General features: G+C 54.1%; 2 protein-coding genes across 5 annotated transcripts in view; one reads left to right on the top strand and one right to left on the bottom strand.

The window, feature by feature from the left end:
* Positions 1 to 14,370, bottom strand: part of ASTN1 (astrotactin 1) — a 41,765-nt gene extending 27,395 nt beyond the window's left edge. For all 4 annotated transcript variants that reach the window (XR_003076469.3, XM_004943258.5, XM_040704895.2 and 1 more), the window contains exon 1: positions 14,071 to 14,370. Coding sequence is in view for 3 of the 4 variants with exons in the window: in XM_004943258.5 (XP_004943315.2) it covers positions 14,071 to 14,353 (283 nt within the window). In the remaining variant the exon portion in view is untranslated. The remainder of the gene's footprint in view (positions 1 to 14,070) is intronic.
* A 1,388-nt stretch (positions 14,371 to 15,758) lies between these two features.
* Positions 15,759 to 26,003, top strand: BRINP2 (BMP/retinoic acid inducible neural specific 2). The gene is made up of 7 exons (XM_025153140.3): positions 15,759 to 21,026; positions 22,443 to 22,633; positions 22,713 to 22,900; positions 23,228 to 23,333; positions 23,604 to 23,840; positions 24,126 to 24,348; positions 24,807 to 26,003. The coding sequence occupies exons 1-7, from the start codon at positions 20,737 to 20,739 to the stop codon at positions 25,921 to 25,923; spliced, it is 2,352 nt and encodes a 783-aa protein (XP_025008908.1). The 5' UTR covers positions 15,759 to 20,736; the 3' UTR covers positions 25,924 to 26,003.
* Positions 26,004 to 27,654: the final 1,651 nt, after the last annotated feature.

The raw sequence follows: 27,654 nt of genomic DNA, 5'->3' as shown, positions 1-27,654 counted from the left end.
CTGGATGAAACCCAAGCAAAGCAGCAGAGGCTGCATGCCTAACCAAGCCAAGTGTGCTCAACTGGCCCAAAATTACATAGACGCATAGAATCATTAAGGATGGAAAAGACCACTAAGATCATCGGTTCCAACCCTAAGCCATCCCCACTGTGCCCACTAACCATGGGGCTCAGTGCCACATCTACCAGATTCTTGAAAACCATTTTAGAGATGAGGCTTAGCAAAGTGGGGGTGACACCAGCACATCACCATGGCAGAGCTGGGCACCGCTTTAACCGTCTGCACACAGGAAGCCTTGATCTTGCAGCTCCAGTGTGCTATTTCCATTTCAGCTGTTGTTTTTTTTTTTTTCCCCCCTCTGAAAACGCAAGCATTATTTGCATTTGCTGTCATGAGCATGAAAAGCACGATGAGCTTCTCCCTTGCCATGTGGGTCAGTCCGGTGTGGTCTCATTTATGCCGTGTGCTTCGGTGGTGCTGGGAACCAGCCTGAGCTCACTTAGCAAATTGTCATCCTCATTTCGCTCGTCTCAAACCGCCTTCAAATGAAAACTGGAATTCAATTATCATCCCGAAAAACAACATTTTAAATTTACCGTTAATTAATTTCATTAGGCTGCCTTAAGTGAGCTAGCTACCGGAGGGGGGGGGAATGCATCAAAAACCAGGTCCAGCCCTTCCAAAGTGATTTGATTAATCAAAAGAAACATTAACAAGTGAATTGGCAGGCGGTTCCTGCTCAGCACGGGCTATATTTCTGGTGGCAATCAGCGTGCTTTCGCTGTCCCGAGCAGAGAGATGCTGAGCTCTCCTTGGGCTACTGGGAAGCAGAGCTGGGAGGTGTGCACGCATCCCTGCAGCCAGAAGCACTTTTGAAATTCCCTCTAACCACTGAGCTGCGCATTTCGGCACAGGATCCCCTTTGAAAGTCTGGTCCCGGGAGCCACGAGGGTTTGAAAGAGCCCATCTCCTCTCCCACCTGGTCTTTATTCATGGGCTGAAAGGGGAAAACAAGCTTTGCTGCTTTCTCAACTCCCTGCGGCTTCCCAACTTCAAATGAACCAGCTCAAATTGAAGAAAATATTCTCCCCACACCTGCTTGCTAATGTGAAATTAAGAGTAATTAAGGCAAGAGCTTTTATGCACAACAGGAACTCAACGTCCTGACATTTCGAAAAATGTAAATACCAGCATTTCCCCCATTGTGAAGACTGGAAATAATAGATACTAAGTATATGACATTGTGACATTTAGAAAGCTGGAGTAAAAGATGTTTTCCCCTGATCTGACATATCATTGAAAAATCAGCACCCTCCAGCTCATTAATATTTGAGGAGGACTCCTTGATGGAAGTTATTTAAATGATTAATAGATTATAGTAAATTTAGGCCTTAAAATAGGTTGTCATAATTTCAAATTTATTTAAACAGGCTTCTTTCTAAAAAGAATAATGTATTTCAATGAAAAAGGGATTCTTATTTTAAAAAGAGCACAACACGTGAGCTTCGGGGCTGACTCGTGCGATCCTTCTCCCACCTGCCACCCTCCCTCCTGCAGCTGCATCACATACAGGTCAGAGGCACTAGAAACAGGGAAAACACCCCAGGAATCAGCCCCCGTCACCCCAAACAGGTAGGCTGTGACCTCTCCATCACCATGAGGGGCGAGGCTCCTCCATTGCCTCTGCTCCTGCAGAGCCTGGGTAGGAGAGCTTCATCCTCAGACCCCCTCCTCCTCTCCCTGATGGTTTTGCAGCACTGCACCTGTCCGACCCCATTCTATTTCTACTTCAAAAACAGATCTACACATATTTTCCTGCCGTGATGATGTTTTCCTGGAGCTTGGCTCAAGCAAGGCCAACACCACAGCCAACACCACGGCCAACCCTCCTTGTCTCTTTCTCTCACATCCCCCAGTCCAGCACCTCTCACTTCTATCTTTTTCCTGATGGCACACACTACTGTAACCCATGGGGACCACTGAGGCCTCGTATTGGGGTGCTGATGAGGATCAAGCTCTACATTAGGACTGGTGGGTGCCGACCTCGTTGACCAGCTCAAAAACATGGTCCAGGAGACCCCAGAGGAGGTGGGGAAAGCGGATAGAAAGCCAAAAAATGGCAGCAGGGAGAGGATAATTTCAAGTTCAAAGTTTGAAAGATATTGATGACAGGCCTTGTCCCTGCATGGCTTTCATTAAGGCCTGGATGTGAAGCCATTAGCACTAGTATTAACTTCTTGCATCTCTGTTAAAAAATAGCCTGCCTGGGTCAGGGGTTAATAACTGTAGGACACCACTAATTATGCTGTGCCGTGTTTGCCTGGTATCAAGAGTGGTCCAGGTCCTTCCCATCCATGGGAGCAGCAGTCCCAAAGACCCCAACAGATGTGTCCAATGTAGCCACTGTGGTGCTCCCCTCTCAGAGCATCTGTAAGCAAAAAGAGCAAGCCAAGGAGAGGAGAGCAGGAAAGTCTGGATGGTGTTGCTGGAGTGCTGGAGGCAGTGGAGATGTACCTGCTGCATTATAGATCACCCAAACAACCTAATTTCCTTGGGACAGCCACCCAGCCTGCAGCAAGCCCTGCCCTTGGGCTCTGCACACTGCTTTGTAGCAGGCCAGTACTGCATGTGCATGCAGAACCAAGGCTCTCAAGCCCCTGCAATGTCAAAAGCGTGCCCCAACACTGACACACAGCCATCACCAAGACTCCGAAATGTGCTGGGAGAGGAAAAGACACTAAAAGAACAGTGCTCCCTAAAAACAAATGCAATCTTTTGAGCCTTGGGGGGTGGGGAGGGGAAGGTAAAACAGTTTTTGTTTCCATTTGGAAGCATTTTGCGCTAATAAATGCCTCTGATTAGGCAAATGAACTCTGCCATAATGCCAGTCTCAGCAGAGTGCAGCCTTTGACTTGGACTTATACTTCCTCATTAACATTTAAACCTGGCTTATTTTCCATCGGAACCCAACTGTGTTTTTATTTAACTTCCCCATTAGCTTGTGCATTTACTCTATGCCTGAACCTTGCACATCCTTTAAACAGTTCTACCCCAGCTGAAACAAGCCCTGGTCCAAAGGCCTCTAAAGCATGCAGCAACTCAGGAGCCCATCCCACAATGAGCCATTGTGCTGGAACCTCAGGATGAGATTCACGGCAATTCAGACGTCAAAATGCATATCTTGATATTTAAGCAGTTTTTTACCTCTGAGATTTTACTGACACATCTTTCATGGGATAATAGTGGCATTTTTTATTGGCCTGCTTAAACAAAAATCACATTCACCGCTGACTATTCATATTTTATTCACAATTTTTTCCCCTCTCCAGGCTCAGGTAGGGAGGCCAGCCTGCTCTGTAGGTCACACTGCCTTTCTAAGGCAATCCAGATTTTCCATAGCAGCAAACACAAGTCTCACCCTATCTGTTAGGTACCTACGTCACGGGAGATGACACTTGGTGCAAAATTTCAGAGAGACCCATAGACCCAGAACAACCTGGAATCTCAAGGAAGAGGCACCCAGCTATATCTGGAGGCGCTCCCCAGATGGGTCCAATACATCACCCCACCATGATGCTCAACCTGGGGCCAGTACACGTGAAGCCATCAGCTGCTGTAGCAAGGTTGACAGCTAACCAGGTTTCTCCTTGAAATGCTGGGTGCCTTTGCTTTTGGGAAGGTCATTAAGAAGCTCCTTTTCAAAGCTGTACCCATGAAATGGGATTTTTTTTTTTTTATCCCAAATACGCTACAGCCATAATTTGTCCCTTTCTTTAATAGCAAAGCCCTCCATCGCTCCTGGAGTGACAGTGTCACACAGCTGTTCCCAGAGCAAAGGACATCGATTCATCATTAACAAAAACAAGTCATCTGGGTTTGCTCCACAGCTGTTGACCCTAGAGCATCACACATCCCATTGCCCCGCTCTTCTCTGCAGACACAAGGACATGCTCAACCACACCCGTGGAACATCCACTCCAAGGTTATTTTCCACCACATCTGCCAATTTTGACCAAAAGCTGCAACAAACAAGTTGGGATACTTGTTGGTGTTTAGTTTTCACTTGTTTTATTAATAAGGTCCCGTTAACCATAACTATGATAGGAGATGTGGGATGAAAACAAACCCATGTCTTGAACCAACACTTAGGAAAGCACCTCTGCTTTATGAACATGTGACAAAACACCACAAAACCCCACACCCTACATCATGACAGTGAAATATATGCCAGCAAATTAAGAAATGCAATGTTGATATTTATGCCCCGGAAAGGACCACATCTGTAGTGGGTATCCCAGCCCAACACCCTGCAAAGGCATCACATCATCCCCTCCAGAAGGAAGCCCAGGTCTCCATGGAAAGAGCCCAAATGCTGGAGAAGCTCTCAGTTAGCCAAGAAAAACCACCGCCCCGGCTACACTGCTTCCCAGCAAAGCCCAGTGCTATTTAATCTTTAGTAAACTGGAGCCACCATCCACCATCCTGCTCTGCTTGTGTCTACAGGCCTGAAGAGCCCCATAGCTCTCCAGTCTTCTCTGCTGGGCTCCCTATCTCTTGGTAATGAGATTAGAAAGCATCACACGGTCAAAGGGCAAAGTGCTCTTGGAGGAGATTTCACAAAAAAAGTATGACATGTAGGGCATGAACCCATCATTCCATCAAGTGCTCAACTACAAGAGAAGGAGGACAGCTGCTGAATTCTGGCACAACTGTACTGCTCAGAAATGGCAAGCAACTGATGGAACAAACCTTGATGGAGAAAGACCCCAAACTCATAAGAAAATGGCCATTAAAGACCAGTAAATTCTACTTCTGCTCTGGTCAGTTTGTTTGCATGGATTGATGTGGGTCATGCAACACTGCACACCAGGAGATAAGGGTGATCCAGTTTCATGGGCTCATTTCAAAGAGGTCTTCTCGAAGTTTCCGAAAGAATCTAAGTTGGGATGTCACCAGAGGGAACGTCCTCTGGAAGTCCACCATGCAGGGGAGAAGTAAGGCTGCATTTCACAGGGAAAGGAGGTTACCAAGGAACCCCACAGAGATCTTTGTCAGGACTTCAGCTGTTCTGAAGCACCCTGGAAGAGGAAGCGAGTGACAAAGCTGGTCGCCAGTGCTAAATTTAGGTACCTCAGAGCTAAAGCTGTGAAGTGCTAGAGAAAAGTGGGCAAGAAAGTGGGCAGGTGAAATCCCATGTTGGTGACAGCACGCTGATCTCAAGAACTGCCAGCAGTATTCAGGTCAGCCATCTCGTGATGGAGGCAGCAAAGGAGGCTCCAAAGAGGCATGCAAAGAAGACAAGAGGTCTGAAATGTTTCCGTAGAGAGGAGAAACCAACTGTGTTAGTACTCAGCAAGGAAAACAAACAGCTGAGCAGGGAGAGGATAAAAGCCCATAAAATCATGAAGCCAGTGGAGCAGCGGAAATGGCAATGATTATTCACTATTTCTCACTTTGCAAGAATTAGGAATGCAAAACTAACAAAAGGCTCTGTTTCATCCACCATGAAGCATGAAAGCCCGGAGAAAGGAACCGATTTCAAGGCAGACAGACCGACCAGCAGCAACCGAGCCACACAACCTACAGACAAACCCTGGCAGTATGGGGGCAGGGAAGAAAAATCACACAATATATGCTTTTTTCCACACTTTTCCCCAATTATCAGCCACTTCCTGCTGTTGGAGATGAGCTCCAACCTGCTCTCCACACACCTCCCAGTGCCTTGGGGTTGGAGGGCAGCTGCAGGTCCAGCGAGGTGACACCAAGGCCACACTTATGTGTCTCTTCATGAGTGCCTGAGGCCTGCTACTCCTCCAAGTATGGCCTTGATGAGAAAAGAAGAACTCACAGCCTACCTGGGGACACCCCATACCCAAATCATAGAACCATAAAGGTTGGAAAATACTTCTAAGATCATCCAGTCCAACCATCAGCCCATCCCCACCATGCCCACTGACCACATCCCTTAGTGCCACATCTCCATGGTTCTTGAACACCTCTAGGAGAGGTAACTCCACCACCTCCCTGGGCAGCCTGTGCCAATGCATCACCGTTCTGTCTGAGAAAAAGATTTCTTGCCTAATTTTTTCTAGTTTTCCCTAATCCTCCAACCTCCACACCCTCCACACCATCAAACCCTACAAGCCCAAGACACCTGCCAAGATTACCTTCAGCTTCCCAAGTCAGTTTCCACAGGGAGGAGAGCAGCTATTTATTTCCATCATGGGCTGGCAGGAACGGTAATGGCCGGCCACTGCAGCCCATCTGGCAGGCATTAGTGGGACATCAGAGCATATCGTACAGGCGAGGTCAGCAGCAGTGGTGGGACAGGCAGGGGAGGGAGGGGGATGCATTACAGCGGTGACACAGACTTCAAGGGTAAACTCCAGCCTGCTCCCGCAAGCTAATTTGTTTAAGTGCTCGTTACGCCAAGGCCAAGAGGTTGGGTGAATTAGACGCTATTTTGATGGGACCCAAATAACCCTGCCAGGAGGTCCTCAAGGAGGCGGTCTGCCTCCTCCCAACTCCTCAGCATGCACTGGCACTCAACTTGGGGCAGGATGAGCCCCTGGAGGTAGAGCTGACTGCAGCTCGCTGCCATAAACCCCTTAGTGCTTAGAAGCACCTACCCAATTTCAAGCTCCGCTTCCAAGTTTGTGAAAATGCTTGAAGATAACAGGGAGAAGGAAACCGAACAGAAAAAAAAAATAGGGAAGAAAGACATAGAAGGGGAAAAGTTGACTGTGCATCTTGAATTTATCACTCGAGAGAAGAGCTTGTCAAGAGGGCCAGAGACCAGCCAGTGTGCGGTGATCAATGGGAGGGCTTTTGGGTCTAGTCAGGCTTGTTTCAGATTTACAGGAACTGAATAGAGGCATAAATCTGTCGCTGCCTGACGAAAATGGAGGTAATTAAATCTGCAGGTGTATATAATTGTCATATTGATGATCTATATAAATCAGCAGAGCCAGCAGAGGCACTGAGCACCGAGCTGAGTGTGGAGTCTCTCCACGAGGAGTTTCCTGCCCACCTGCAGCACATGGGGAGACAGCAGGTGAGCTCAGGGGTCCCACATCACCCACAGGGATGTGCACCATCACAGGAATTCCCCATGACACCAAGAGGATGAAGCTGTGAGCCCTGAGCTTTGAGATGCCCAACAGCTGCTCTCAGGAGGTGGATGCTACTTTGAAGCTCTGAGCCAGGGTGCAAGTGGGGCACCGACTTGATCTCGTAGCTTTCTTCCCCCCTTCCCTCTGTTTAATTTATTTTAACCTTTGTTATTTTGGGAACTTTGAAGCCTAAGCTGCTTGGAGCCAGCTGCCTTTGTTGGAAGGACAGAAAGTGCAAAGCAGGGATCTGAAAGCAGTGGGATAAAAGGCCAGCATCCACAGCCAACCTCCATGGAAGCTCCCGCCTTGCTCTCCCTGCATCCCAAGGAAGCCACCCTGTAAGCTACTCACTGCTCTTTTCCCAGCTGCTGGAGACCTGGGTGCGAGCCAAACCTTGGAGCATACCTAAGTGGATTTGCCACCCAGAGGAACCTGAAAGACCTCTGAAGACCATCCACGTGGCCACTTCTGTGCACACCCAGTCCCATTTTTTAGCATCCTAAGCCAGCCAAAAGCAGGAGCATTGCGATGCCCAAGCAGGAGAGATGGAGAAAGGAAGAAAAGGCTTTTGTGCATGGTCCTCCCCAGCAAGGGCCCCATGCCTGCACGATGGCCCCGCTGCCACATAGGGTCTGAAATGGGATAATTAATTAAACAACGAAGCAAGCACTTCTGCATTGCAGTCCAAATTATGTAACAAGGTTCCTCATCCCCAGCATGGCTCAGCTGTAACGTGACTGCATGGCACGGCCCTGTGCTCACCTGCCTGGCTCTTCAGGCAGGGACTGCAACCATGGGGATAAAGCAGGGGACAAAAATAAAGAGCAGTAGCCAACTGCAAATACCTGCACCCAGAGAAACAGCTCTGCTTTGTTCCCAGAGCTCCCTTCTCCCTGGCAGCTATGGGTGCAGGGGCATGGGAGGGATGTCCAGGGTCAATTGGCCCTCAGCCACCACTGCTTCTGACCCAAAGGATGCTTCTTCATAAGCTTAAAAAATATTTTTGTGATTTTTTTTTTCTTCTGCAGAGGCTGAGTCCTCTGGCTGACATGCATCCTTATACCCTACTCTGTGACCGAGGAAGGGGAAAACATGGTGTAATGCTACCATGTGATGGAAGGCACAGCAACGATAGCAGTGTAGCAAAGTCCTATGCTACAGTAGGCGAGGATGAGCCCAAATACAGCAGCTGTAGGCACAGAAACAAAGGGAAAAAAAGTCTGCTTACCCTGGGAAGGCCTCAGGTAGGCAGGGAGCTCCAGCAAAATACCCTCACCTCCACTGCCAACCCTTAAATGAGGTCTGGGAAGAATGGAGCCAGGATTGCATGCACCTGAGCTCCCCTGGGCTGGCCCTGCCTTCCCACCAGGTGCTCAATCACTGCTTTGAGCTGTGACTTAGCATTTCCACTACAGGTGGTAACGGAAAGCTTTCAAAGCCAGACCAGGTCAAGGTTTGAGCAAACGGACATGAGCCACCAACACTTCCACCATCCACCCTACTGCACTGCTCTGGGTCTGACTGGTCAAGGTACAGTGCACATCCAGGAAGAAAGCATCTCCCTCCGGCTGAGCACTGCAGAACAGGTCGGTGAGCTGCAGCCAGCTGTGTTTTCAGAAGCCACCAATGCTCCCTGGTAAAACTCCGCTGGCAGTTCTGTTTCCAATGCGAAAGCAGCTCCTCAGCAGCCCGAGTGCCTCTGGGAAGGCTGCCCCCCGGGGATGCTCGGGGCTGCTGAGCGGCATGTGGGCTCTCTGTGCAAAACCAATGTTTCCAAGAGGTTTCCCAGAGGGTGGGGACACTGGGGACATCATTAGGCGACTGGGCAGGATGTGAGCTCCGCATGGATATGAAGCCCATGCTGAGTTGGGCATAGGACCCCACGGGAGCAAAGCATTCTTGGGACCTCAGCCAGCTGTCCTCTCTTCCCCCACCGGGCTGATCCAGCCCTGTGGCACATCCGGAGCCCCAGCCCCCAGCCCCAAAGCCAGAAAGGTGGTTGCAAACACAGCACTGAGTTCCCAGCCCCGTGCCCTCGCTCTCCCACTCCCTTGGGGATGTTCAAATTAATTGGCTTGTTTCCTGGAGCTGTTAGCTGGAACAAATAAAAAAGAAAGGGGGGTGCCAAAACCCATCGTAAGGTCTACAGCTCCTCCGAGCTACAAGCACTGCTTTAAATTTGGGGTTTTTTTTCTTTTTCTTTTTTTTTTCTTTCCTCATTTGAAGGAGGTTTCCATGGTAACTGTCTCCCATCACACAAGCGCCTGTCCCCAGGATATTTCAGGGTTGCTAATACCTGCTTTCCCAGGCAGCCACACCACATTGTGATGGTGACATCGTGGTTAGGTGTCTCAGTGCTCTCAGCTCCGGGTGCCACCTCCAGCCTTGGCCCAGTGGAGGGGACCACAGGAGCTGCGATCCAACACAGGCCACCAATGCGACCAGGGGCATTCTGGGGAAGAACCATGGGTGATGGAAGGCTCTTCCAGGCTCTCCCACACTCAAACACCCCAAAACCCTACGCGAAGGCACAGGTGGGCTCTGCTCAGCCCCTCCCCATCTCCTTCCCCTGGCAGGTCAGTTTTCAGCTGGATCAGTTCCCTGCGGAAGCAAAGCCAGCTCTCTACATCCCTGATATCTGCTTGCTCTGCTATGCTCATTAGTCATACTAATTACTGAAATGCCTCAGAGCCAGCCAGGAGAGGGACCGTGTCTCCTCCTGCACCACAGCCGCACATCCAAGCTTCCGTGACCGATGTGCCACCACTGGTGCTTCTCAGTGTTAAGCAGCCACAAACCAGCAACCAGAGCCTTCCCTTTGCCATGCAAACCCTCCCAATCCAAGTGGGAGAGCCCCAGCAAATCTCAAGCCAGCTTGAAATGACAGCGCTGTCACCATCCAGATGCTTCCCCACCCCCAGGAGGCAAAAATTCCCTCATTTAAAGGGCTCCTGTGTGTTGAGACAGAAAGAGAGAGGGTCATCCAGCCTTGCTTAACATAGAATCATGGAATCAGAGAGTGGCTTAGGTTGGTAGGGACCCTAAAGATCATCCAATGGATGATCCACCCACTGCCACAGACAGGGTTGCCAACCACCAGATCCAGCTTCCCAGAGAGTTTAGCTGGATAATCAACCCCAAAAAAATAAATAGAAAGGTGGGATGCGGGATAGGACCCAGGCACAAACTCTGCTGGCCTGAGGATAGAAGGGCAGAGGTGGGACAACAGTTTTAGGGTACTTTTAGAAGCTCCAGCATGGGCAACATTATCCCCAAAACATCACCCACAAAGGATGGGAGCAAGCCTCAGGTTCCCCACTGGGGCACAGAACCCAGGCTGTCAGCTGGGGGAGATGGGAGCAGTGCTCCGCATTCCCAGCAGCCAAAATGAGGGCTGGGACCCGACAGCCACCCTGTCCCATAAACCCATGTCCCCCCATGGGATTGGTCCGAGCATCACAGAGTGCTCCCCCCGCTGCTTTCTGGGTCAGCGAGATGCCCCGGCCCCGCCGCTGCTGGAGCTGGCTGGATGCGCAGTTGCCATGGCAACGGGTACCCAGAGACGAAATCCCTGTGTTTGTGGGTTGGAAAGAAAGAGAACATAAAACAAAACACAACATCCCTCCACATCCGGTGCGCCACCAAAATGCTCCCAGCCACAGAGGCGGTGGGGCACGGCGGTGGCCTCAAGGATGCTTCCAGCCTGCAAAGCCAGCAGCGAAGAACCAGGGAGAGGAGGTTCAACAGCAGTGAGATGCTGACGGAGGAGAAAGGAGGTGGCCAGCAGGGATGGGGAGGGTGGCATCCTGCATGGCACAGTGGGTGGCTGGGTCCTAAGGGCAACGTCCTGCCAGCAGCAAGGTGGGTGCATAGATCATCACAGCGGGTCTCGGTGCATGCGACAGTGTCCAGGATCCAAGCCAAGTTCAATTAATGGCTCACAATCTTATTAGAGAAATTATTTCAGGATCTTGAGTAAAAGTCCGATATATCCACTCCATTCCATTAGTCAGGCTCATTTAGTAATTCAATCAATCTAAGCAAGGCAATTGAGCTCCTCTGGTATAATTTAACTCGGTTATTCTCTGGATACTTAAGAATTTCTTAATATTTGCTCCATTATTTCACCATTACACCTATCCGCAGGTGCAAGGTTAGCAGCGAGGCGATGCTGTGGGTCCCAGAGCACCCCATCTCAGTGCCCTGGTTCTGGGGACGTGTGACGGGGATGGGGCAGCGGGGTCGGGGTGCCCTCACCTCCCCAAAAATGAAGTCTCCGAAAGGGTGATGAGGATTTGGCACAGGCTGCCCAGAGAGGTGGTGGGGTCATCATCCCTGGAGGTGTTACAGAACCATGGAGATGTGGCACCGAAGGATGTGGGCAGTGGGCATGATGGGCTGGGGTTGGACTTGGGGATCTCAGGGGTCTTTTCCAGCCTTAATAGTGCTGTGATTCTAAGCTATCGAGAAACATTACCTTCAGTGCAACACACACACAGTGGACAGGTAATGTGGAGAAGGCAACTCCGGGGGCTGTGAAATCTAAGGGCTACCTGCTGCTCTTTGCCCATAGCAAGGATGAGCTTTGGTTGGCCGAAGGATCCATCACCCTAATTACTGGCACACCGTGTCCCCATCTCAGTGCCCCCTGGCCCCAACACACAAAGGAGTCACAGAGCATTCTCCAGCAGAATCCACAGCTTAGCAGAGAATAAAAACTAAGAAGGACATGAAAAGGAATAGAAACGATGAGGTGTTTTGGGGAGATATTCTGCAGCAGTTAAATATGCCCAGCTCATTGGTGCCTTTGAAAAATCTCACCCCTCTAAAAAATTAGAATTGATTTTGTATTTAAAAAGGAATCTATTTAATTTAAAAGAAAGATAATTTGAAATTGTGACAGCTCATATTAAGGCCCGAGTTTAGGATAATCTATTAAAGTCACCGAAGTTCAGAGTGTCTGTCTGCAGAGCAGGTGAAGTTCCCTGCCACGGCCCGGGCAGAGGGGACACTCCTGGGGACATGGAGGGACATGGTGCCATGTCCCAGTGCAGCTCAGCACAGCTTCATGGACTCCTTGAGGTTGGAAAAGATCACTCAGATCATCAAGTCCAACCGGCAACCCACTCCCACCATACCCACTGCCCACGTCCCTCAGCGCCACATCTCCGTGGTTCTTGAACACCTTTAGGGTTGGAGCGGGGAGGCAGAAACAGCTCATTCAGTTCCCTCAAACTCACAGGAATGGGACATTTTGGCAGCTGGAATCACAGGGACAGAAAGAAAGTCAGCATGGATGTGAAGTCAGGTAATGGGATATAGAGTGTGGGTTGATGCTGCTAGGAGGCTGGGAGGGAACAGTGAGCGGGAAGGGAATACTGAGCTGCAAATTAGCATTTCCTAATGGCCACCAACCAGTGAGATTCAGGAAAACCCATAACTAATGCAACAGGCACCAAGAGAGATGAAAGCCAATGACTGAGGCATCCTTGATTCAAATCAGGATGGAGCCGAGTGCTTTCCCATCCCCACATCCCAGTGCAGAGCAGCTGCAATCCCTGCGCATACCCTTCCCATAAAACAGAGGCAACAACCCCACAACCCACCCCCTACCATGGCTCTGCCTTGGGAGGAATGAAGGAGCAGGGACCAGCAAGGAGCAGCAGCTCACGTGGCTGCTGAGCACCAACTCACAACCCTTCCAAACCTTGAAGATGCTGAGGAGGACGGACAGCCCTGGGTAACCCCAGAATGGGGTAAGAATGAGGCAAACTCCCAACATAACCCAACCGAGACAACGCATACCCCCGGATAAATTCATGATGGTGAAAAATAATGACACTTTGCAAAGGGGCTGTGCCAACCCCCTTTGCTCTGACCCCCCAGGAGCAGGTCCCAGAAAGGAAGGAGCACCTGTGTGGCTTTTAGAGCATCAAATGCCACAATGCCACGCGTGCGCGGCCCCGCAGCATCCATTGCACTGCGGCCCCGTTGCCACAGCAACGCTCTCCGGCCTCCGCCGCAGCATCACAGAGAGGGGCCATGCTGGGGATGGGGACATCGCATCCCACAGCCCCCTCTGGCCACCCCCTAACCCTGGGCATAGCTTTCGGGGTGTCCCCACAACCCTCCCACGGCATCCCCAGCCCTGTGCCTGGCTCTGCCCTTTGCATGGAGCAGAGAGATGCAGTCAGCACTGCTCCGAGCTCGGGTATAGGATAGCAGGTTTTGTGCATGCAGAGAGGTCGGGGGGAGGCAGGAAGGTGACAAAGCACAGGGGACACAGCCCAGGTAGAGCCACTGCTGTCCCCTCCCCGCACACAGGATGGTACTCAGGACGGCATCGCAGCATAAAGCCATGTGCAGGCACACTGCTTTTGGGATGGCACATGGACAAAGGGGGCATCTGGACATGCATGGGGCACCCAAGGGTGCGGGAGGTGGGCACAGCCACAGCGGAGAGAGCAGCCGTGGGGTTCACGTGGGGTGGGGGCTGCATGCAGGAAGAGTGGGAAAACGGTATTCAGCACAAAAGTAAGATTGCAGCAGATGCCACAGCTCGGCTTGGCCCTGGGGAAGCAAGCGATGGAGGCCTTGCTGTGAGCCCAGCATAAAGAAAGCAGCAAAGGGCTGGTTTGGGGGGGGGGGGGGGGGAGGGGAGGGGAGAATATAAGTAATAGTAATAACGATACATAGAGTGAGCCCGTCGGCGGTGGGGGAGCGATGCTCGGCAGCACGGCGCTACCTGTCCGGGGACCTGCAGCGGGGACCCGCCGCTATGCCCGGCTGGCAGCGCTCTGCAGCGCGCCGGGGGAGGCGGCTCCGCTCAGAGCAGCGCTGCGGGCTGCGGCCTCCCGACGGGCAGAGCCTCGGGGGGGCAGCGGGCCGGGCCCGACCCGGAGGGGCTGCGGAACGCAGGGAGGAGCCCCTCGGCCGGGCCGCGCCGGGAGATGCTCACCCAGCACGAAGTAGGGCAGCTCCGTGTTCTCCAGGTCGTCCACCACCACCATCTCTCCGGGAAAATCGTTGCGCACCGAGAAGAGCAGCTTGGGTTCGGCGGCCGAGGGGCCGTGCATGATGCTCAAGTCGTTCTCCCGGAGGAAAGGCAGCGCCGACACCGTGATGCTTTTCAGCTTGCACTCCAGCTCCTTGGCCGCCGCCTCCGCCGCCGCCTCGGCGGGGCCGCTGCCGGCCGCCAGGCAGCACCCGGCCAGCAGGGCGCACAGCCCGGCCCAGGCCATCTTGCAGCTCCGGCGCCGGGCGGCGGCGAGGGGCGGGGACGCGGGGACCGGCACCTCCCCGTGCGGCGCGGTGCGGTGCGCTACGGCGCGGCTCGGAGGGAGAGCCCCGCTCAGCCCCTTCTCGACATCACAGGGAATCGCGGCATCCTGGGATGGTTTGGGTTGGGAGAGGGTCTTAAAGCCCATGCAGTTCCATGGTGAGAGAGGGGGTGCGATTGGAGGGCGGCACCGTGTCCCCATCCGTAGAGCGGAGCGTAGAGAAGTGACAAACGATAGGGGAAAGGAAGGATGAGGGGAACGTAAGGGAAATGCGAGGAGGGTGTAAAGGAAATGGAAGGGAAAGGAGAGGAAGATGTGGAGCTGTGGAATCGCTAAGGTTGGAAAAGACCAGTGAGGTCATCTAGTCTAACTGTAGGATATGCATTCTATAAGGGAAGTGCAAGGAAATGTAAGAATGCAAGGCAATTATAAAGGAGCGGTAAGGGAACTGTAAGGAAAAAAAAATGAGGAAAATAGGAGAAAAACGTATGGTAAACGTTAAGGAAATTATAAGGAAAGGGATAAGGAAAAACGTAAGGAAAGGTATAAGGAATAATATCAGGAAAGGGATAAGAAAATGTGTAAGGAAAAGCATAGGGACAAACACTGAAGGGAAAATGTAAAGAGAAGCATAAGACATAAGGAAAAATATAAGGAAAATATAGGGAAGAACGAGCACGGTGATGTTACGTAGGACAGAGCACCACTCTCCCTTTGGGGGCAGCGGTCCCTTCGGAGACCCCCAGCGTGCCCATTGCTGCCTCATCCCCCGGGCACACAGAGCCCAATGAGGGCTTTCCCCAGAGCCGGGGCTGCACGCAGAGGCTGTGCGGGGCACCCTGCAGGGCCCGGCTGGGGGCTGAGGGCCTCCCCAGGAGCAGTGCCCCGTGGGTATCCGACCCCACCCAGAGGGCAGAGCACAGGGCTGAGTGTGGGAGCACAGAACTGAGCTGCGCACCGCGTCCGGGTCACACCCACACCCGCACGCTGAACCTGGTTATGCTTTCACCCAAATTCATCCCTAACCAAAACCCAGAGAAAACCACGCTGTGGTTCTGGAAGGGGGATCTCAACCTTTCCGTGGCAAAACCACTTTTGGAGGGGGGAAAAACTCCACTTTGGGGGCTTGGGAGGAAAGAGGACGGTGGTACGGGATTACAAGCGGGGTCTCAGGCACGGGGCTCTGCGCAGGGTTAAGCCCGAGGCCGAGCGCTGCCCCACGCGTGCCCGCAGAGCATCCCCACGCGCGCCCGCTCCCCCCGCGGCTCCACGGCGCTCACCAATGGGAGGGCGCGGGGAGGCAGACGGCTCCTCTCATTGGCCGCCGTCGCCGCATATATTATAGGGCGGCGGCGGCGGTGGCGGGGTGAGCGTGGAGGTGGCGGCGGCCGCGGAGCGCGGCGGGACCCGGTGCGGGCTGCCCGCCGGCGGGGCCGCGCCATGGGGCGGCGGGGCCGGCACCGGGACGCCTGAGCTGCCACCGGACCGCGGGATCCGCCGCCGCCGCCGCTGCTGCTGCCGCTGCCGCCCGGAGCCTGGGGTAAGCCCGACGGGATCGCGGAGCTTCTCCGCTAGTGAGCGGAGTGGGGATGCTCCGGTGGGGTGGGATGCTGCGTCGGACGGTGAGGATGGGTGGGAGATGTCCCCGCCCCGCTGGGTGGCTCGGTGACCTTGGGTGAGCTGTCCCGGAGAGGACGAGGGGAGACGGGAGGCTGTGTCCCGCGGTTGGTCCCCGCGTTGGGTTGCGGGGCTGCCCTCGGCTGGGTAGAGCGGGAGCTGCGGGTGCACCGCTGCGCTGCTCCGGGGAGGCAGCCAGCTAAGGTGCCGAACTGTGTGCCCTGCTGAGAACATCTGGAGCAACAGCTGGCCCTCAGCGGGACGGGAAGGCTCCCAGCCCGGTGCCGCAGCGCGGAGCGAGGAGCGGGTAAGCCGATGCCAGCAGCCCGCTTCGCTCCGCTCACCGCTAGCTTTCATCATTTCCAAAGGAGCCCAAACTCCGGCCGGACTCGAGAGCGGCAGCTCTCCGCGCATCGCTGCGCCTCCCGCCCCGCTCCTTGCCGGGAGCCCCGCGCTTGGTCCCAAAACGCAGCTCTGGGGCACGGGCTGGGGGTGCCGGGCTGCCCCCTCCGTGGCGCCGGAGGCGCGGGACCTGCCGGCAGGTGTCAGTGTGCCCCCTCCGTGCGCAGCCGTGCGGTCTGCACCGGGCAGCCCCCCGCGCTGTGCCCCGGCTGGGATCGGGGGGCTGCTGAGCCCCGGAGAGCGGGAGGCTGGCCCTACACCCCCTGCTCCTGATGCTGCCCACTCGGGTGAAGCCACTTCACGCTGTGCTCGCTCAGACAGTAGGAGGGGATGCCGCTGTGTGCGTGAGCACCCCCCCTCCTCCTCCCGGGAGCTGACTTCGGGGATGCTCGGGGCTGGGAGCTCGGCCCCGGGCAGGGGAAGCAGCCGCCGTGCTGGGGGAGCTGGATTGGGCACGCTGCTCTTTCAAGAGGGTTTCTGCCCGTGGATTTGGAAGTCTCTGGTGAGCGAAGCCAGAGGGCACAACACATGGCACTGGTGTGACACAGAACGCGCAGCTGCCGTCTCCCTCGACCGCAGCCCGGGCTTCATCTCATTTGATGTCTTATGCAAATCCTGAGCTCCCCGAGTCCTGGGATTTTCTGACATTTTCCTTTACTCACATCTTAAAGTTCCTTGCTCTAAGAAAAGCTAATAAAAGGAACCCAAATCATAATGTCTTGCAGGTTTTTAAACCAGTCTCAAGGGCCGGGGGAGAGGCAGTGACTTACTGAAGTCATTTAGCAAGAATCAGCTCGGGGCCGTGGTGGGGATCACCAACACTGCTGCTCAGGCAGGGACAGCGGGCTCAGAAGTGGCTGTCCCTGTGCCCGGGATTCAGGTCCTGTGTGGCCCTGGGTGGACACAGAGCGGGTCTGACCCCACAGCACTGCAAATAGCATCGGCACTCACAGCTGAGCCCATCTGCTCCAGGCACTTAGCCTCTGCCCAGCCTCTCTAAGTGGCCTTAATTTGATAAATCTTTCTCACATTTAATAAGAAGGTGACTCGGTTAGAGTTTCATCCCCGCTAAAAGGCATCGGCAGGAGCTCGAGGCAAGCCCTCTCCTATTGCTCCCGCATGGATGCACCTCGGCTGGCCCTGGCCCCAGGGATGCTGGAGCAGGATGTCACCCGTCTGCCAGCATCAGCTACCTGGGGGCTCAGACACATCCCCAGCCAACCCCCTTGTGAACGCTTCACGGCATACAGGCGGCCGGATCAGTTTCTGCAGCGTGAAAGGGCAGAAATCAATGTTAATGTCCCTGACAATTAGCTAATGTCTTAATTATCGAACCCTGCTTGATTAGTGGAGGAGCGTGTTGCTCCAGAGCTGCCTTGCTGGCGGCATCCAAGCAGGCAGGACATGGCTTGGCAGGGTGATGCTGCTGCCGGGTCCTGCGGCTTGCCCAGCTGCTAACGAGGAGCCCAGCATGCCCTCCTGCCCCTCGCTTTCTGGGTGAAGGCACCAAAAAGCAGAAGTGATCCTATTGCCATCTCAGCGCTAAGGGCAGGAGGAAGCCTCAGAACATACGGGGTTTTGCAACAAGCTATTTTTCGAGATGCAGCTCATGGCAATCCCAGCAATGCATGGGTTGTCTTCTGCAGGCAGCGGGGACACAGAGGGCTGCACCAGGACCAGGTAGAGCTGGCCAGGAAATAGGCTGTGCTCCTGGGCACGTCTGCCGGGGACATTTGTGCTGAAATGCCTCTTCCTTCGTGTTAAGGTTTTTATAGACAAGGGGGGAAAAAATAATTAGCAAGCTGGAAGTTTTCCAGCTTTTGCGATGCAAAACCCTAAATCAAAAAAAAAAAAAAAAAAAAGAAATATGAGTAGTCAGATGCTTCTCATCAAATCTCCATTCTTTTGGATCAAGGATAAGTGATTAGAAAGTTATTTCCAGCTTTAGTAGCGAGGTCAATGGGGTTATGTGCTACCAAAGAGCTGTGCTGTCCCCTGCTTCTGCAAGTACAGATTTGCACTTACATACTTATTTTATCCTACCCACCTCCAGTATGAGCCAATAGAGAAGGGTGGCTAATGAGGGTGTGGGATAGCGGGCCCTTCGTATCAGCTTGGTTCCTTCAGCATCACCAAGGCCAGCCATCAACCTGACGCAGCAGGTCCCAGCACTAACCTATGTCCCTTAGTGCCACGTCCACAGGGATGAGGACTCTCCCACTGCTCTGGGCAGCCCATCCCAATGCTTGGTGACGGTCCCCGTGAAGATATTCTTCCTAATGTCCAACTGAACCTCCCATACATAGGGAGCTCCCACCACAGCACAGCTTGAGGCCATTTCCTCACATTCTATCTCTCATAAGGCTTGTTTTCTAGCCCTTCACCAGCCTCGCTGCTCTTCTCTGAGTGCATTCCAGCAGCAAAATGTCCTTGTAACAAAAGTCCCCAAACTGAACATCAGCACTGTCTACAAGGGTCGGTCACCTCCCTGGCTCTGCTGGCTGTGCTGCAGCCCACGGCAGCCCCTAGCCCACCTGTGCTCTGCCGGCACCTCCATCGGGGTTATTGCAGCTGACAGCTTTGGTTCCAAATTGCCAGGGAGCAGGCTGAGAGCACGTCATCAAAGCACACCCTTAAGGGTTTAAAAATAGAAGAAAAGGGGGAAAATAATAACAATGAGTATTTAAGTGTGATGATTCATCTGCCAAAGCCCTGGTTTAGGAGAGCGTGGGGCTGGTGCGTGCTTGGCAGGGACGAGCATTGGGTGGCTCCTGCTATGGAGAATAATGGGCATATCTTGGAAGCACTGTAAATATGGGGTCCCCAAAACCTTGTTCCCATCGACCCCCATCCCATCCCAGAGCCTGCCTGCAGCTGCTGGCTTCTCCCAGATCTTTACTGGCCTGGGGATAAGGCACGAAGCTGGCACACAGGCAGGGTAAGCCCCAGCTCCGTCCGTTTGAAGTCTGGAGCCTTTGCTGGGCTCCAGAGATAAGCCCGGGAGCCCTCCCTGCATCCCTGCTGCCCTCCCCTCCGTGGCCCAGTTCCATATTTTTATACCCAGCATTTACATCGGCTAATGAAGAACGAGTCAGTTCTGACATTCCTGCGATGACTTTGAACTCCTCTCTGTTCAAAGCAGGTTTTTAGGCAACCAGCCCTTGCTGCATGAGGCAAGAATCCTCTCCCTGCTCTGGCCCAGCCCCTGCACCTTGCAGCTCCTTATCACTAGCTTCCCCCCGGAGCACAGCAAATGCAGGCTCTGACCCCAGGCTACTGCTTCCAGCAAACTTCCCGTGTTTTAAGATGCTCAGTGCCAGATGCTACAAGACCAGTAAGGTCTCGGTTCAAGATAAATGCTGGTTATCTTCCAAACACTGATGTGGCCAGCCCAGCTGGCTGCAGGGTAGACAAGCCCATCCAACCACGTGGTGCAGGCTGCCCAAGGAGTTGGTGGAGTCACCATCCCTGGAGGTGTTCATGAAATGTATGGATGTGGTACTGAGGGACATGGCTTAGTGGGCAATATTGGTGGCAGGTGGACGGTTGGACTGGAGGATCCTAGAGGTCTTTTCCAACCCTTATGATTCTATCCGTCTGCACATCCACTCATCCACCATCTCAGCCACTAACATGGCACAAAGGGAAGCCTTGCACCATGCCTACAGCTGGAGCAGTTAATTTTTCCTGTGCCTTCAGGCCATTTCTTTTTAACCAACCCAAGAAAAGCTATGCATGGTCATGATGGACACCTTCAAAATGCTCCACATCCATTAACTCCTTCCCAGCTCTCCCTGGGATCTTCATAGAAGAAGATCCAACTTCAACATCCCAACTTCATTTGAGTTGGAAGGGACTTTTAAAGGCCATCTGCTCCAAATCCCCTGCACTGAACAGGGACACCCACAGCTCCATCAGGTGCTCAGATCCTGTCCAGCCTGACCTTGGGGGTCTCCAGGCATGGGACGCACACTGCATCTCTGGGCAACCCGTGCCAGTGCCTCACCACTTTCATCATAAAAAAACATTTTTTCTTTTATCTGATCAAAATCTCCCCTCTTTTTGTTTGAAACCATTTCTCCTTGTGCTATCGCAATAGACCATGCTACAGAATCTGTCCCCTTCTTTCTTGGATGGCTCTCCATCCTCTCCACGCCAGCCCCTGGTGACCTTAGAGCCGCATGCAACTTTCACCCATGTCACCTAGCACAAGGTTGCCCCGCACTCATGATCGACCTGTCGTGCGGTGCCATTGCAGGGCAGGATCCGTCCCCAAGGAGCGCGGCGGGGCGAGAGAATGAAGGATCCGGCCGGGCAGCAGCAGCATGGGGCAGCAGAACCTGCGGCGTGCTGACGGGCTCCCGCCGATGCTCCCGTGGCCCCTGGCCCTCCTGGCCCTGAGTGTGTGCTGCGGGGCGGGCGGCGTGGCCACCGAGCAGCATGTCTCCGGCCCCGCATCCCCCTCTTCCTCATCATCCTCCTCGTCTTCCTCCTCTGGCCGAGCGCCCCTCGACTGGCTCCTCACCGACCGGGGTCCCTTCTACCGAGCCCAGGAGTACGTGGATTTCATGGAGCGCTACCGGCAGGGTTTCACCACCAGGTACAGGATCTACAGGTGAGAGGCAGCAGCAGGGCTCCCGGGGATGGGGCTGGTTGAATCCAGATGGCTGAAGCTGGGGTTGCTCTAGGGGACCCGTGGCGGGATGCAGTACCTATGCCAGGCTCTGCCAACAGGAGATGTTTTGTTTTCATGCCTTTCACTATCCCATTCACGTTCAGCTGCAAAGGCTGGGTAGGTCCCTTTGGTTCAGCCCACCACCAGGATGCAGCCCCAGGCAGGTTTTGCCCCAAACCAGCACTTATTTGCAATGCAGGTTGAGATGCACATGCCTAGCTGGGATTCCGCGGGGGCAGGGCTGATGCTGGGGGTCCTTGCAAAGCCCCCGCAGCCCAGGAGGGGTTCATGGCACCAGAGCAAACCCTGCTGCATCCTACCAGTGAGCTGACGTCAGTACAGGGATGGCTGTGTTGTTATGAAGGCAGCACCCCAGGGAGCTCATTTCCCCTTTCCCCGTCCCTGCATGCTGCCAAGGGATGCTCTAGGGACACTGCTGGTGACGCTGGAGGGACAGAAAGGAGCACCTACAGGGATGGCAGCCAAATCACTCCTCCTCCAAGAAGGATAACCTCGCCTTTCTCACGGGATAAGATCAAGGGGACCAAAGGACTGGAGGCCCCCATCCCACATTTCCCTCTGCCCCAGGCTGGGAGGGCAACACCATCCACAAGGAGCACCACCCCCACCCCAGCATCACATTTTTTGTGCTCTGAAGTCACTGTGGGAGGCAGCGCAGTGCTGCTCATGTCCAACCTTCCCTCCTTCCTCCTCTCCCTTTTCTCTTAATCAGCTCTAATTAAACTGTTGGAAAGCCACCACCTGGTGTTAATTAGAGCAAAAAGCTGAATATTAGGCTGAAATTGGCCACACGATGTTTGCGAGGCTGTTGTTTGAGGCGGAAGCAGGCTGAGGAGCTCTAGGGGGATATATACAAAACATCACCCCACGCCAGAACATCCCACTGTCCTCCATCCCCCCATGATCTCACCATCCTGGTGGCCAGCTCTCTGCACTACAAGGGCCCAATAGTGAATGAGAAAGGCCGGATCGTGCCCCGCTCTGAGCTACCCAAGCTTCCAGTGGGGACTAGCACCAGAGTTCCACATCCCACTGGAGCCACCTGCAGCAACCTGCAGCAACCTCACCCTATCCACTGCCTCCACCTCCAACTTCATAGTTAACACTGTCATCATCCACAGCTGTAAGCACCCAGGCACTGGATTTCTACCTGGATCCAGGGGGACAGGGATCAAAGATGGGGGAAGCCAGCAGGATGGAAGAGGTGACATCAATGCCCATCAGTGCAATCAATTACCATCAGTCGTTTAGAGACCGATGAAGCCTTATCCCTGGGCATCCCTTTCCCCATCCATCTCCAGGCTCTGACCGTCACTTTTCTCCTTCCTGCCGCAGGGAGTTTGCACGCTGGAAGGTGAACAACCTGGCCTTGGAGAGGAAGGACTTCTTCAGCTTACCGCTGCCCCTCGCCCCTGAATTCATCCGCAACATCCGTTTGCTGGGGCGCCGGCCCAGCCTGCAGCAGGTCACCGACAGCATCATCAAGAAATATGGGACACACTTCTTGCTGGCCGCCACGCTGGGAGGTGAGAGCTGGGGACAGAAAGAAGATGGGTTTGGGGGAGAAATATGACCAAGAAGGGGACACATGATGCGTCCCCGCAGGAGAGGAGTCCCTGACCATTTTTGTGGATAAGCGCAAGCTGAGCCACCGGGCAGAGCTGTCGGGGGCCGGGAACAGCTCAGCGGTGTCGCTGGAGACGCTGCACCAGCTGGCAGCCTCCTACTTCATCGACCGCGAGAGCACGCTGCGTCGGCTGCACCACATCCAGATCGCCACGGCTGCCATCAAGGTAGGCGAGGGGGCAGCGAGAGGGAGACAGTGGGTGGGCAGTGCAGCCCAGCGGGGATGGCAGCAAGGCAGGGCAGGGCAGAGCGAGCCCCGGAGAAGTGTGCACATCCGCATTATTTATGGGAAATTGGGCGCGCTAATGAAGGCGCATTTTTCAGCAGGCTGGAGGCCGGGCTGCTGGCTGTCAACAAGCCAATTAGCAGGCAATTATTTCTCCTCTCCAAGCTGCCGCAGTGTTGCCTTACTAGCTAGAAGCTGTCTGCAGCCCCTCTGTGCATAGTGGTACGCATCCCCTCCTGTGTCCCTCACCACCTGCGGTCCCAACCAGGTGACAGAAACACGGACGGGGCCACTGGGCTGCAGCAATTACGACAACCTGGACTCGGTGAGCTCGGTGCTGGTGCAGAGCCCAGAGAACAAGGTGCAGCTGCAAGGTAGGAACCATGCCGTGGGGATGGCAGAAGGGCCACCAAGGGATGCACGTGGGGTGGGGGGTGCTGGATCAGGCTGCTGCTTTAGAGATAAATAAACCAAAGTTGGGCAGGAAGGAGATGCGTCTCCTTTGGCAAGGAGAGCTGTGATCAATGGAGAGTCCAGACAGGCGGCTCTGATGCCAATGGATGTGAGCATCCAGGTGGTCTGGGAGGGGCCCAAGGGGGTCCAGCTGGGGGTGCTGAACCCCCTGGACTCCTTCTCACCTGCAGGGCTGCAGACGGTGCTTCCCCATCACCTGAGAGAGCGTTTCGTGGCGGCCGCCCTGAGCTACATCGCCTGCAGCTCAGTTGGGGAGCTGGTGTGCCGCCGGAGCGACTGCCACTGCCAATGCCAGCCCACCTTCCCCCACTGCAACTGCCCTGAGGCCGACATCCAGGCGCTTGAGGGCAACCTGGTACAACTCCAGCGTGCCTGGGACAACCACCACAGCCAGTTTGAGGAGTCAGGTGAGGATGGGAGGCACAGTGCCAGGTGCTATATCCTGGCTCCAAAAGCATCTCCTTGCCCAGATCCTGCTCTTGCAGTAAGTCAGGTTAGTGCATGTGGCCCGGGAGCATCCATGGGTGCTCAGGGTGGGCAGAGGCCGTAGGGCAGGGTCCAGACTAGTAGCCTCATAGCTTGCACATAAGATGGGTCTTGTCACGAGGACCAAAGAGCCCGTGGGTGTTTTTTAATGGAAAACAACAACTGATGACACCAGATTCGCTGACTTGGTATCTGTCTCCCCACAGAGGAGTTTCAGGCCCTGGTGAAGAGGCTCCCAGGGGACCGCTTCCTGAACAGGACAGCCATCTCCCACTTCTGGGCCATGGACCTGGACATTCAACACCGCTACCAGCAGCTGGGCACCAGCCTGAAGCTGCTCTCCAGGAAAACCCACCACATCATCCGGAGGCTCTTCAACCTCAGCAAACGCTGCCACCGGCAACCCCGCTTCAAACTGCCAAAGGAGAGGTAGGATGCCACAGCCCCGTGCTGCGGGTCAGAGCCCCAGGGAAGCTCAGTCCCACGGTCTGTCTCCCCCTGGGACTCAAGAAGCTCCCACCTTGCTGGAGGGAAGCCTGAGGACAGCTTTGCCACCCAGGACAGCTTTACCTCACAGGTTGGGTTCAAGCCTGGAACTGGAAAACAAGGGTTGGTTCAGTGGGAGACACCAGCGGTGTTGTGTGACCCCCATAAGAAATGAACACAAGTTGGGTTTTTCTTCCAGCCCTGAAACTGTCTGAGGACTGTTCAGTCCAGGAGACCTTATTGCTCTCTACAACTACCTGAAAGGAGAGCGGGGTCAGCCCTGAGGGGCATGGTCAGTGGACATGGTGGGGGGGTGGTTGGACTAGTTGATCGTAGTGGTCTTCTCCAACCTTAATGATTCTATCCTAAGCAACTGTCCTCCCGTGTTCCTTCTCCCCTAGGCCACTTCATTACTGGTGGGGCCGCGCTCAGTCGCTCCTCTACTGCGGTGAGACGACAGTGCCTGGAACCTTCCTGGAAGAAAGCCACAGCTGCACGTGCCCCTCGGAGCAGCCCTCCTGCCAAGGGGCCATCCCGTGTGCCTTGGGTGAGGGGTCGGCCTGTGCCAGCTGCGCCGAGGACAACAGCACTCGCTGCGGGACCTGCAACCATGGCTACGTGCTGGCCCAGGGCTTCTGCCGCCCGGAGGTGGCCGACTCACTGGAGCACTACCTGGGACTGGAGACGGACCTGCAGGACCTGGAGCTCAAGTACCTCCTGCAGAAACGGGACAGCCGCATCGAGGTGCACTCCATCTTCATCAGCAATGACATGCGCCTGGGGAGCTGGTTTGACCCCTCCTGGAGGAAGCGCATGCTCCTGACCCTGAAAAGCAACAAGTACAAGCCGGGCCTGGTTCACGTGATGTTGGCCCTCTCCCTGCAGATCTGCCTCACCAAGAACAGCACTCTGGAGCCCGTCATGGCCATCTATGTCAACCCCTTTGGCGGAAGCCACTCAGAGAGCTGGTTCATGCCTGTCAACGAGGGCAGCTTCCCAGACTGGGAAAGGACTAACGTGGATGCCTCTGCCCAGTGCCAAAACTGGACACTCACTTTGGGCAACAAGTGGAAGACCTTCTTTGAAACAGTCCACGTCTATTTGCGGAGCCGCATCAAGTCTCTGGACGATAGCTCCAACGAGACAATCTACTACGAGCCCTTGGAGATGACGGATCCCTCCAAGAACCTGGGCTACATGAAGATCAACAGCCTGCAGGTCTTTGGCTACAGCCTGCCCTTTGAACCGGATGCCATTCGCGACCTTATCCTGCAGCTGGACTACCCCTACACGCAGGGATCGCAGGCTTCAGCCATGCTGCAGCTGGTGGAGATTCGGGACCGGGTGAACAGGCTGTCACCCCCTGGCAAAACCCGCCTCGACCTCTTCACCTGCCTGCTTCGCCACAGGCTCAAGCTGGCCAACAATGAGGTGGCCAGGATCCAGTCCTCCCTGCGGGCCTTCAATGCGCGGCTGCCCAACGCGGTGGAGCAGGAGATGGGCAAGCTGTGCAGCTAGCAGCTGGGCCGCTCGCATCACAGAGTGAGAGGGCCTGGTGAAAAGACTCTCCTGGAAAAAAAAAAAAAAAAAAAAAGAAATGAATTAAAAAGCACTCCAAAAAGAATGAAATCAAGGCCTTACCTTCATGCCAACCGCGTGCTTCCACGGTACGCCCAGCCACCGGCCATAAAGATGCAGGGCTCAAGCCAGTGGGACTGTGAGTGCAGGATGGCTCCATGCATGGGGACATTGCCAGCACAGACACTTCTTCTGTTTGGGGACACGCACTGGTGGCCAGGGGCACATGTTGGTGGCCCCACCGGAGCAAACAGCCCAACACCACGAGGGCTCCCGGTGCCCGCCATCGATTCCTCCAGCAGCACCCCAATTTTTTAGTCTTTTTAAGATGAGTTTCTACAGATGCCTTTGCTTTCGCATTGCTCCCTTCCCGTGGCTGTGTCCTCACGGGTGGCATTGGGGGACCACACAATGGGCAGAGCTGAGGCATCGCTCCCTTAAGTGCAGGCAGGGACCTGGCATCTGCCCCACAACGCTGCTGTTACGGACACCAGTGGAGACCTCTGGGCCTCTTTTTCCTTACAGAGAAATGGAAACAAAAGGAGGAAAGAAAAAGATAAAAGAAAAATGTTTTATTTATGTATTTATTTATTTGGTCGGTTTGGGAGGTGTTTTTTTTTTTAAGCTTATCTATTTGAGGAGGATCATTTCTTGTTGGTGGCTCCAGCTGAGAGACATCTTAGTAAAATGTATCTGTTTAATATATTTTTTAAAAAAATGCCTTTTTTTGAGCAAAAGAGCAACCAAAAATAACTGAGAAAAAAAAAAAAAAAGAACAAGAATGATGTCATCTCTGGCCCTGGCTTTTCCATTGCTGTGCTGGGGGGTGGTGAGGAGGCCAGCACCGTGTGCCCCATGTTTCCTACCCCATCATACAGGCCTGGCATTGAGCAAAGCCTCCTGAGAAGGCATAGACAAGGAGGACATCCCATGCTAGTCGGCCATCTCCTTCCTGTCAGTGGCTCCGTTAACTCAGAGGGGTGCTCCGGATTCCTAGGTGGCCAATTAAGGCCATCTGTGGCACATCACACCCCCTTGGGCATGCCAGAAATGGGCACTAGGAGCTTTGTTTGGTGCCCCTCCACTGCGGTATGGGAAAGGATGGGGAGTCACTGACCACGGCCATCCTTTCAGTCACATGGATGACATGTATCTGTGATGTGTCTTCCTTATTAGGTCTGTATATGGAGGCTGCTCCATACCTGTGGCATCCTTGTTGCCCTCCACGTTCACCACTCCCTTAGAAAGGGCATGAAACAAAGTGCAACCCATCCTGGGCACATCCAGAGCTGCTTCATTTCTCTATCAGCTAGACCCAGTGCAGGCACCAAGGGCATCTCTGCATCCTCCTTCAAGGGGTGATGGGGCCTTCAAAAGACTACATAAGGCCATCACTCCCAACAACCCCCAACCTGCAGCGGTACATCAGGAGTGGAAAAGCTCTGCCTCCTGTAGCATCGCCATTGCTCAGGGTGATCAACACAGCTCTGCCAAATTCTCCCCAGTTGCCAAAACTTTGCCTGAATGCCACAAGAAACATAGCAACTTGAACTCATCCATTCTACTGCTGTTCCATCTTCAGGCTGGATAGATAAAGAGATAAGTGGGAGGAAAACAAAACCAGGGTAGATAGGGAGACAAGTGGGAGGAAAATAAAAGTGGGATAGATAA

This window comes from Gallus gallus, chromosome 8, assembly GCF_016699485.2.
Source record: "Gallus gallus isolate bGalGal1 chromosome 8, bGalGal1.mat.broiler.GRCg7b, whole genome shotgun sequence".
Classification (NCBI taxonomy): domain Eukaryota; kingdom Metazoa; phylum Chordata; class Aves; order Galliformes; family Phasianidae; genus Gallus; species Gallus gallus.
The sequence above is the reverse complement of the archived record's forward strand: the minus strand, read 5'-3'. Positions and strand labels throughout refer to the sequence as shown.